The 10,019-nt window shown below is 58.0% G+C and overlaps 5 protein-coding genes across 5 annotated transcripts; 2 read left to right on the forward strand and 3 right to left on the reverse strand.

Moving 5' to 3' along the window:
• Nucleotides 1–191: 191 nt before the first annotated feature.
• Nucleotides 192–918, forward strand: GGTG_07010 (hypothetical protein; the record flags this gene model as incomplete). Its single annotated transcript, XM_009224833.1, has 1 exon — nucleotides 192–918. One exon carries the CDS (start codon nucleotides 192–194, stop codon nucleotides 750–752), a length of 561 nt encoding a protein of 186 aa, XP_009223097.1. The 3' UTR covers nucleotides 753–918.
• On the reverse strand, nucleotides 763–2,750 carry GGTG_07011 (hypothetical protein). Its single transcript, XM_009224834.1, has 2 exons — nucleotides 1,786–2,750; nucleotides 763–1,669 (listed from the first exon to the last, which is right to left on the reverse strand). The coding sequence occupies exons 1-2, from the start codon at nucleotides 2,069–2,071 to the stop codon at nucleotides 1,044–1,046; spliced, it is 912 nt and encodes a 303-aa protein (XP_009223098.1). The 5' UTR covers nucleotides 2,072–2,750; the 3' UTR covers nucleotides 763–1,043.
• A 339-nt stretch (nucleotides 2,751–3,089) lies between these two features.
• On the reverse strand, nucleotides 3,090–5,646 carry GGTG_07012 (glycogen synthase; the record flags this gene model as incomplete). The annotated part of the gene is made up of 5 exons (XM_009224835.1): nucleotides 3,090–3,195; nucleotides 3,306–4,864; nucleotides 4,958–5,233; nucleotides 5,329–5,426; nucleotides 5,535–5,646. 5 exons carry the CDS (start codon nucleotides 5,644–5,646, stop codon nucleotides 3,090–3,092), a joined length of 2,151 nt encoding a protein of 716 aa, XP_009223099.1.
• Nucleotides 5,647–6,232: 586 nt separating this feature from the next.
• On the reverse strand, nucleotides 6,233–6,643 carry GGTG_07013 (hypothetical protein; the record flags this gene model as incomplete). The annotated part of the gene is made up of 1 exon (XM_009224836.1): nucleotides 6,233–6,643. Exon 1 carries the CDS (start codon nucleotides 6,557–6,559, stop codon nucleotides 6,233–6,235), a length of 327 nt encoding a protein of 108 aa, XP_009223100.1. The 5' UTR covers nucleotides 6,560–6,643.
• Nucleotides 6,644–8,671: 2,028 nt separating this feature from the next.
• Nucleotides 8,672–9,859, forward strand: GGTG_07014 (hypothetical protein; the record flags this gene model as incomplete). The annotated part of the gene is made up of 1 exon (XM_009224837.1): nucleotides 8,672–9,859. One exon carries the CDS (start codon nucleotides 8,672–8,674, stop codon nucleotides 9,857–9,859), a length of 1,188 nt encoding a protein of 395 aa, XP_009223101.1.
• Nucleotides 9,860–10,019: the final 160 nt, after the last annotated feature.

The raw sequence follows: 10,019 nt of genomic DNA on the forward strand, positions 1-10,019 counted from the left end.
CCGCCGGCCGCCTGGCCTGCCCCGCCCTGGGCTGCGGCCACGTCTACTCGCACGACGAGGTGCGGTCGCTGCTGCTGCCCAACGTTCTGTCAACAACCCCCGACGAGGGCGAAGGCGGCGGCGGCGAGGAGCTGTTTGCGCGCTACGACCGCCTCTGCCTGCTCAACCACCTGTCCGACATCCCAGGCTTCATGTGGTGCCTGCGCGAGGGGTGCGACAACGGCCAGATTCACGACGTTGCCCCACTCGACGGCGACGGTGACGACGACGACGACGACGACGACGATTATAACGATAGAAGGCCGCGCTGGGTCCACGCGGCGCGCCACAAGGTGGCGTGCGAGTCGTGCAGCTTCGCCATGTGCGCGCGCCACCAGGGCGCCTGGCACGAGGGGCTGACGTGCCGCGAGTGGGACGAGCTGCGCGAGGACGACGAGGGGAACGCGGACCCGGCCGAGGCGGCGTCGCGGCGGTGGATCGCGGCCAACACGAAGCGCTGCCCGGGCCGCGGGTGCGGGGCGCCCGTCGAGAAGGGCGAGGGGTGCTTCCACATGACGTGCCGCCGCTGCTCCTTCGAGTTCTGCTGGGAGTGCCTGGCCGACTGGTCAGACATCAACCGCGCCCGCTCCAGGCCCGCCGTGCAGGGCGGCGGCCACAACCTCGGTTGCTTCTTTCGCGAGGCGGGCGCGCCCATGCCCACGGCCATTAGGGGAACCTCAGCCCGGGAGGCTGCAAGGAGGGCTGTACGATGAAGGAGGGATTACGATTTATGATTGACGATATACAAGCTTCTTCCTGTTATTTATTTTGCCTAACTATATATACAGCGTGAAGTAGAGGCAGTCCTCCTAGACGAGAGGCCAGGGATTGGGGTCAAAACTAACGGCATTGCTCATCTCGTATCGTCCAACACCCAAGCGATTAATATTAATACTCAAGGGGCCACACATCGACATCCAGAAGCGATGGCCCAATATCCAGGCGGGCTCAGGAAAGCCGCAACACAGCCAGCGCCACCTGTGAGCGGCGACTCAAGGCCAGACCTAGACACTAGGAGCCGAATAGCCCGCGCGGGTCATCCAGAATATGGCGTACTCGGGCGTGATCCAGAGAGCCTGTAATGCGCTGAGGACACCCTTGTAAATGACGGCCGCCCAGGGGCCGAACAAGTACTCGCCCTGCCTCTCCTGCATGGGCCTGCCGGCCGTGAGGGTGAAGATGACGAGCGGGAGGGGCCAGAACAGAATGAAGGCCGGCAGGACCAGGACCACCGACCGCACGAGCTGGGTGCCCAGGCACGCGAGCAGGTCCCGGGGGCTCTGCTGGAACAGGCCCTGCCCCTGCTTCTGCGACTGCTCGTCGTCGTCGTCCGGCCGGCTTCGGCGGCGGTCGAGCACGCGCGCCGCGGCGACCGCGCCCCCGTCCACCATGTAGAACCAGCGCTCGAAGCCGTCGACGCGGGCGCCACCGCTCGACTGCGGCCAGGCCAGGGGCTGCACGGCGCCGCTGCGCAGCGCGCGGCGCACGAGGAGCATCTCCATCATCCACGTGATGACGCATGTCATGATGATGGTCACGGCCGCGTCGCCCGCCACCGTGCCCGGCAAGGCCCAGAGAGTAACGTGGAACTTGTTGTCCTTGTCCAATTTTGAGGGTCGCACATACATTACTGTTGTGGGAGGTGTGGGCAAGGATCTTTTGCGTTAGAAACCATAAGCTAGACGGAGGGGGCTACATCACATACCACGCCATAGGTGGGACGAAAAGTCACATGTCAAAACTCACAGTATGCAAAGAGCACGTTGATAGCGCCCGTGATGAGCATGGCACCCAGGCCGTGCGGGCCGAGGATGAAGAGCCACTGGCGGAGCGTGGGTCGCTGGCCGCGCCGGGAGAAGACGAAGAGCCGGCGGAAGAGGCTGGTGTCGGCCTTCTCGTCTGGTGGTGCGAGCGCGGCCGCCTCGACGTCGGTCGGGGCCGGAGCCGACTGGTCCGGATCCATGACTGGCGGCGGTGGTGGTGCTTGGGCAGCATCCTTTTTGCCGTATTGCTTAGGGCGGATCCACTGCATGATGGAGGTGTGTGCTGGAGAGGACGGGATTTGTCGAACACGGATAAGGACTGTATCACGAAATCTATACTGGTGGAACGATGCTTTCTTTGGTCTTGGCCTGTGGTCGAGATTCCAGCCCAGGGCGAGCCGAAAAGTGGATGGCCAGTCTCGAGGATTGTCAACGTGTCAACCTTCTTGGGAGTCCGAGAAGCAAAGACCGCATGGGAAGGCTCAATCAACGAGGAAGGAGCCCTGGACTCAGAGCTGGAAAGAAAGTCAGAGGAAAGGTCGGAAGGTGCGCTCTGCTCTGTACGGCAGCCAAAGACTGGTGGTCGCTGCCCCCATATCCAAATTAGACGCCGAGACGGTGGGCCAGGGGCATCTTCGGGAAGGCCCAATCTCCAGTTCGGGAGATGCCATAACCATAATTGACGGGGCGGGCAAATTACGGCTTTCCAGGTTGGCTTGGGCCTTCTATTCTGTTGGCTTCAATCCAAGGCAGGGATCATGACCGATCTGCCCACTGGTACTCCTATCAAGGCTGGCTGTCGACGCTTGGTGTCTACCTATTATTGAGCCGACCCGGCATCTTGGAATGCACTTGTGCTGGTTTCCCCCGAGCGCTTCTGTGCCTATCGCATTCAACATCTCGTCTCGATTTTCCGCTCTGCAAAGGCAATCTTCATGTCCTGCTTTGTTTAAAAGGTAAAGTAAAAACTAACGAAAAAGATGCAATCCCCAAAGGGACACTTCCAACCATGCCGGCCACCAGAGGCCGACATATACAAGGCCATTTGGGAAAGCGCAATCTTACACAATGTACATGCGACGCCGCCTACCCTCCTTTTCTTGTCCGTCCTTTCCTCCGTTTCGTGTATACCGTTGTCATTTTCTGTGTTGCCTGTGTTTCCGGCCCTGAAACCTGCCTGTCATTAACTGCCAAACCACCCTGCCCATAACCGTATCAAGTTGTCATCCAAAAACTGCCAGCTCAGCTGAGATATACCGACTAGCTTAGTCTGCGTCTAGGGTAACCCTAGTTACCGTTGAGATGCACACCATCCAAGGGGCTTCCGGGACCCGTTGAACGCTTGGTGCGAAGAGTAAGCGGGAACGGGTACTCTTCAGGGTCCTCCTCCTCACTAGGTTCGCAATCATGGTTAGTCTCTCTGCTTGCTCACAGTGCCCATCGGTGGGTGTCGCAAGGGGATTGGAGACGGGGAAAAAGTCAACGGGACAAAATAAAACTTACGGCAGCTTCCATGAAACGTAGTCCTCCGTGTTCAGGCCCTCGCGGCCCTCCTGAAGGCTGGCAAAGTCGCCAGGCGTCATCATGCCGGTTCGGTCGCGCGGGGATCCTGGCACTGAGAACGGCCTCGAAATCTTCTGTTCGGGTCCCGCCATAAAGTCTTCTTCGGGCTCATCCGTGTCGAACGAGCTCGGGTACGCCCGCCGCAGCGCCAGCTGCCGGGCCTTGACGTACTCCAAACCCATACGCTTCCAGTCGAGCAGGTCACTGAGCCGCTCCGTCCTGTTGCGCTGGTTGATGCGCTGGCGACGGCTCTTCTGGCAGAACTCCATCATGCAGGACGTCAGCTGGTTCACCGAGTCGTCCACGCCCTTGGACCGGCGATCTACAATGTAGATGCCGTAGTCGCTCGAGTTCTCAATCAGCTCCTCCATGTAGCAGCCAAAGCCCGACAGGTTGGTCGTGATGCTGGGCACACCCATGACGGTGCACTCGGCCGGCGTGTATCCCCACGGCTCATAGTAGGACGCAAAGACGCCCAGATGCGTGCCGCGCACAAAGTCGTCGTAGTCCAGCGGCAGCACAGGGTTGGCCGAGTTCAGGAACTCCGGGTGGAAGACGACCTTGACACGGTCCGTGGGGTGGTTGAACAGCTGCACACGTCGGACCTGGTTCAGAATGGGGTCGTCGTGGTCGTTCACCATGTTGTGCGTGACAATGGGCGGGAGCCCATGCCTCTTCATGGCAAACAGGCGCCGCCGCAGAAGGACACGGTCCTGGCTGGTAATCAGTTCCTTCTCGTCGGGGAGCGGATCCCCGTCATGCCACTTGAGTGAGCGCTCGAAGATGCGACGACCAATGCCCCGCTCGATAACATCCACCGTGTCTCTCAGCGACTTGATGACGGCCTGTCCCTTCAAGGCCTCAACCGTGAGAGACAAAGTCTGCGCGGGCATGATGATGAAGGCCACAACCGTCGTCTTGCTCCCCGAGGCCTTCAGGCGGTGGTTCAGGCGGGCCAGAGCCTCGATAAACATGTCGCATCCTTTGTTCCGGAACTCGTACCGACCAGCCGTGAAAAAATACAGCGTGTTCTCTGGCTCAAAATCGTAATGCCCGTAGAAGTGGCCGCGGACAAAGTCGTGGATCTTCTCCTTGGACTGCGCGTGCAGGTTCTGGAATTCGTGCATAGCGGAGAACTTGGTCACGTTCAGGCCGTTGGGCAGGACACCGTCAGGCTTGCGCTTCAGCAGGTGCTCGCTCTCGTACGCCGTGATATGGGATACGGTCGTGAACACATCGCACGAGTGCGCCGCGGCGCGCTCGATGCAGTACCTGTGGTAGATGCCCCGCTTGCCCGCCTCGGCGTCGACGTCGAACCACTGCAGGTTGTTGTAGAAGTCGACCGACCCGGCGCAAAGGTAACGTCCAAGAAGGGTGGCGTGTGTGGTGAAAATGGTGGTCACATCGATCTTGCGCTTCTTGCACAGGGGAAGAGCGACACCGGCAAGCCATTCGTGGAAGTGAGCAATGATGGCCCTCTTCTTTTCGTGACAAGCATACTGTCAGGCGAGGCAAAGTGTCAGCAAGCCCTCTCGACTGTGCCAGAGCCCCTGATTCTCAGACTGCTCCTCTGGGACCAGGCAGGTAGTTACCTCTCCAAGAAACCAGGCGACAAGGTATCCAAACACAATGGCCTCATTGGTCTCGTCGTCGCCCGGGGGCGCGGGGATAGAGGCGACATTCCAGAGATCCGCCTTCCACTCATCCAGGTACTTGTAGGCCGTCTTGGTGTCGATAAGGAGCACGCGTGGAGCACCCTCGATCAGCCAACGTCCATAAAGCATGCCGATACCCCGATCCTTCATGGACTGGATAGTCGCTGCCAGCTCGGGGTTGGTGGGCTCCAGCTCCTCAACTTCAACAGCAGCCTAGGCGCAGAGATATGTTAGCGGGATAGCCCCTCTCCCACTCCCACATAGGTGAGCCGTAGCATCGTTCGGCTTCCTGTACAGCCGCAGCTTACCGAGTGGTGGTTGAGGGGGCCGATAAGGGTGTATCTGTCGCCATATTCGGAGGTCGTCACAGGTGCCTTGGACTTGATAACCGAGTAGATACCTCCCACTATCAGGCAGAAACAGAGTTAGATCGGTGGCGCAGGCTAATGAAACTAGAAGGGCAGCCGCGCGCAGCTCGTTTCAAGTGCTCGTGGGGCTCCCGCGCTAGACATACCTCGATGGGCAACCTCGGTAGCAATCTCGAACAGGATGTGCTGCCTGACATCGCGGGGATGGTGCTCGTCGTTGCGCTCTCCGTTGCGCTCTCCGTTCTGGAACGCAGCCATCGTGGCCGAAGTGCTGTATGCAACCGCCATTAGTTCTCTGCGACCGGATGTGGGTGACGTGTGCTGCCAAGTGTGCCTCGAGTATGAAAGGAGGGGCATATAGTACGAATCTCGCGATTCTCTGGAGCGGGCGAGCGCCCGGGAACAAAAACTTCTAATGAAGACGTCGTCGGGCTATCCGAGTAACAGCGATTGTGAAAGAGCGACGACACCCACTAGTCAGACACTGGCCACCGAGTACTCACAGCAAAGCCCAATGAGGGAGGAGTTCACCCGAGGCGCGCAGGCAAGCAAGCAAGGGTGGAGCGGGCGATATGTAACGCAAGGGATGTTGGAGAGGAGTAGGTGGGACACGAGGTGGCTGGTGCGATGCCTGGTGACCGGGACTGAGGTTGTTGGTGGGATAGACTGGACTAGCTCGTGGAGGGGTAGGATAGATTTATACGATGTGCGATGTGCCAGCGGTTGGCGCCAAGTTATTTCCTCGGATTCGCCGCGTGGCAACCAAGGATTGTCTGAAGGTATTCCCGTCGAACCCAGACACAGCCGTATCGGAGATCGTCGAGAGATGGATGGGGACGAGGGATTAAAACAGGATGAGACAGAGGTAGGGGGCGAGCGCGGAGGGGGAAAAAAATACACAGCAGCGATCATCCCATGTCGAGGCGGCACGAGCAAGCGAGAGCAAGGCCCGGCGGTTGGGCAATTGGCCGCTAATGCGAAAGGCGCAGGGGTCCAGGAAAAGCTCTCCAGAGCAACGAGAAACTGTGGAATCCGGCGTAACCTCAGGTGGCGTCTTGGGCGTGCCATCAGCACTGTGGGGGGCAGCCTGTGCACCAAAGCCACCCGACATGCACAAGGGAGATACCTGCAGCGTGTCGTGCGTGCTAACTAAGTCGCGCCAGAGCTGCATGGCGCAGCGTTAGTGCCTTTGCATTCCAACAGCTGTTATCACATCCTTAACCTCGCATGCTTGATACGAGACGAGGCCAGCGAGGTCTTTTTTCCCTCTGTCCCTCCCCTCCATCTGGGGTTCAGGTATCAATTCAAGTCTTCAAATCATGAAAATTCCGCATTCGTACGGGGTCGCATTGGGCAGACAGAACAGCAAGAGGCAATTAGGCACCTGTTTCCTGCCACGAGGGCTGATTCCTCGGAGCAGATTCGGTCGTCTCCTCCCCTCCCTGCCGGCCTAACGTCCCGCGTTATTATCGCCAGAATCGAAAATTTCTCACTGCCCGTCCCCAATTTGTTGAAATCGGGCCGGTACTGCCCAACACTTTCGACAAACGCCAGCCTCCATTCGTGCGAGGTCGGAATTTTCCTGTCGCTGGAGGCACCAAAGGGAGAGAGGCTTTTATCCCCTGCTCTTTTGTCTTGCATGGTCTCCCGGGCCTTGTCGATTCTCCCTAGTTCTCTCCGTGTCCGTGGGCATCATTTCCCAGCGTCAACGGGCGCGAGGCTCTCGCTCCTCGGCGATTGACGCGACCAAGAATCTCAATCCCATCTCCCGCTTTGGTACCTGCCCTGTACACTGTTTGCGCCGCCAAATGGCAAGTCGCCACACCGTGGTGGTCCCTGTCGGCTTAGTCAGTAAATGACGACAATCGTGCGGGGAGGACCCAAAGCTCCTCTTGTCTGCAGGCGTCATCCCAGCCCAAAGCCGTCCACACCCCACCAGCGGGATTGGGCAAGCACCAGAGCTCTGTGGCTCGCTCTCCAGCTTTGGCCTCCGAGTTCCATGCGGCACAAAACCTTGCCGTCGGCGAGCCCAGATCACCTCCATTCCAGCCGACACATGTCTCGATCATTGTTTGCATGTTATGGCTTCATTACACTGCGGATGCAGGCCGGCCTCCGTACCTCTTCAAACCCAAACAAGCATGGGTCTGGTTCGTCGGAAGCCAGTGCGCTGATGGCTACACGACGTGACGATGCGGAAGACGGGCACAGCCAGATAAAAAAGATCGTCGCACCACGCCGCGCTTAGGCGCGCCGGCGAGTCTGGCCACCTTGGTGTGACTGCCCAATGGATATCTGTGGGGTCCAGATGCGGACTTGCCAGCTGTTTATCGTGGGATCCAGCAAAAGGTCTCACGGAACTTATGGAGATTGGGATCACTTCCCCGCGGAGAGCCCGAGGCCCAGCCTAGCCAGAAGCATCGACTTGCCACTCGCACCCCACATTTTTGCATGGCCCCATCGATGTCGGTATTTGCTTTTTCTGCGTCTTGTTCAGGCTGTCCGGCTAGCGGCAGCTCGTGGGAAGGAAGAGACGCAATGGTCTTGCCGTGGCCAGTCATGCAAGCCGCAATGCTCGATAGATGCACGACATGCGCGAAAAACGACGCTCACATGTGGCTTGCCCTTTTGGCTGTTGATCTCTCGGCAGCTTCCGTGGAAGCGGAGGGTCTCCTTCCGTTCCTTTGTGTTCTTGCTTCCATTTTCTCCGTCTGGCCAAAGGCCAGCCCTAACCCTGAGGATTGCGCCAGTCGACCTATCAGCATAGTGTTCTGACATTTGCGTTTCTAACAACACCGGCGATGGCATGAAACGGATTAGCAGTTAACAATGATGTTCGCTCACACAGATCAGTGGCTACAATCTCCTTGCTTTGTAAATGGTCAAACTTGGAATGTTCTGAGCATTGAAGAATACAGCTTGCTTCAAAAACGGAGGTCTTTGTTCTTATCATAGCTACCGGGCTGGCTTTGTCTGGTTTCTGCCGCCTTTGTGCTTAGTGGAGGCCAGGTATCCGAGAAAGATATCCCTTTGTTGCTCGTTCATGGATACAAACAATGCCTGAAACCATGGCACCAAACCACGCCAGATAAATACCTACTCATTGATGCTACTAAAACCCCCAAGCCATCGGGATTTACGTTCTTGCAAATACCATTTCGGCCAAACCACCACTCTACGACCCTCAGATCCAAAGATTTCTTCCTCCTTGCCCACTCAAACACAGCTAGCAGGACTGGCATCACATATCTACATCACACAGATAACACACAAGCATCGTTCTATGCACGGGCACAAAAATCGCAGAGGTAATGGGGCTGGCCCCCAGAACCGGAACGGAAACGGCAACGGTAATGGCAACGGCAACAACAGGAACAACAACAGGAACAATAATGGAAATAACAACGGAAACAACAACGGCAACAACAACGGCAACAACAACGGCAACAACAACAGGAATAACAACAGGAACAACAATAACAACAACGGCAATAACGGCAACAACAACAGTAGCAACAGAAACAACAGAAACAACAATAACAGCAACAGCAGTAATAACAACAGCCAGAACAGGGGCCGCGGGAGCAACAGCAACGGCAACAACGGCAACAATGGCAAAAACGGTGTGGACATGTGCAGATACATCCCATGCAGCAGGGAAAACTGCCGTTTTGCGCACGCACCCGGCCAGCAATCGAACAGCCAGGGAGGCCACACGCAAAACCAGCCACAGCAGCAAGGCGGCGGCAGCAATGGCTGGTCACTGTGCAGAAACAGACCCTGCAACAATAGAAACTGCCGGCTGGTCCACGGGCCCGGTCAGCAGCAGACCAGCGGCGGGGGAGACGCCCAGGATAACCAGTGGCAACAGCAGAGCGGCGGCGGCGGCGGCGGCGGCAGCAGCAGCAGCAATGGCATGTCCATGTGTTGGCACAATCCCTGCAAAAAAGAAGGCTGTCAGCGGCCGCACGCGCCTAGCCAGCCGCAGCAGCAGCAGCCGCCGCAGCAGGCCAGCAGCACTCAGGGGGGTTCGCGGTTTGATAGTCTCATGTCCGTCCAGATAATGGAATGGATGCGGCAGCAGCAGCAGCAGGCGGCAGGCGGCTACGGCCCGCCTCAAAATCCGCCCTTCATCGACAGTGAGGGCGACGTCATGATGTGCGACTGCCCCAGCCACCCCGACGACCCATCATGGTGCTGCCGGGACCAGTACGTGGCGCTGTGCGACCGCGACCCGTCCTTGGGGGGGAGCGCCGAGGCTTTTAAGGCGTTCTCGACTAGGGTTCATGCGGAGATGGAGGCTGAAAGAGCTAAGGCTCAGGCGTGGTTGATGAGCATGGCGGAGACTATTGCTACGAGGACTTTTCCTAAGTGGCAAGGAGGGGGAGGAGGAGGAGGAAGGGAAGGAGGAGGAGGAGGGGGAGGGGGAGGACGAGGGGGAGGAGGCCCGCGCCGGAGGGCCAGGAATTGACGACCTGTTAACGCAACTAATTGTTCCGCTGGATCGGATGCAAAGTCGTTTCGCGAAAGCGGACCGTCGGCTTTTTCATTAATTTTCCTTATCTCCGACAAAATGTTGGAGCGTGGATACCTTTATATACGCGCATACCTTTATATAAACATATAAACCA

The sequence above is a fragment of the Gaeumannomyces tritici genome, assembly GCF_000145635.1.
Source record: "Gaeumannomyces tritici R3-111a-1 unplaced genomic scaffold supercont2.3, whole genome shotgun sequence".
NCBI classification, from domain to species: Eukaryota; Fungi; Ascomycota; class Sordariomycetes; order Magnaporthales; family Magnaporthaceae; genus Gaeumannomyces; species Gaeumannomyces tritici.

Excerpts from the sequence above, each read along its gene's own strand:
- GGTG_07011 (XM_009224834.1), bottom strand. The coding sequence starts at position 2,071 with ATGCAGTGGATCCGCCCTAAGCAATACGGCAAAAAGGATGCTGCCCAA. Across the intron at positions 1,670-1,785 it reads CAACGTGCTCTTTGCATACT|TAATGTATGTGCGACCCTCA; the intron begins GTGAGTTTTGAC and ends CTCCCACAACAG.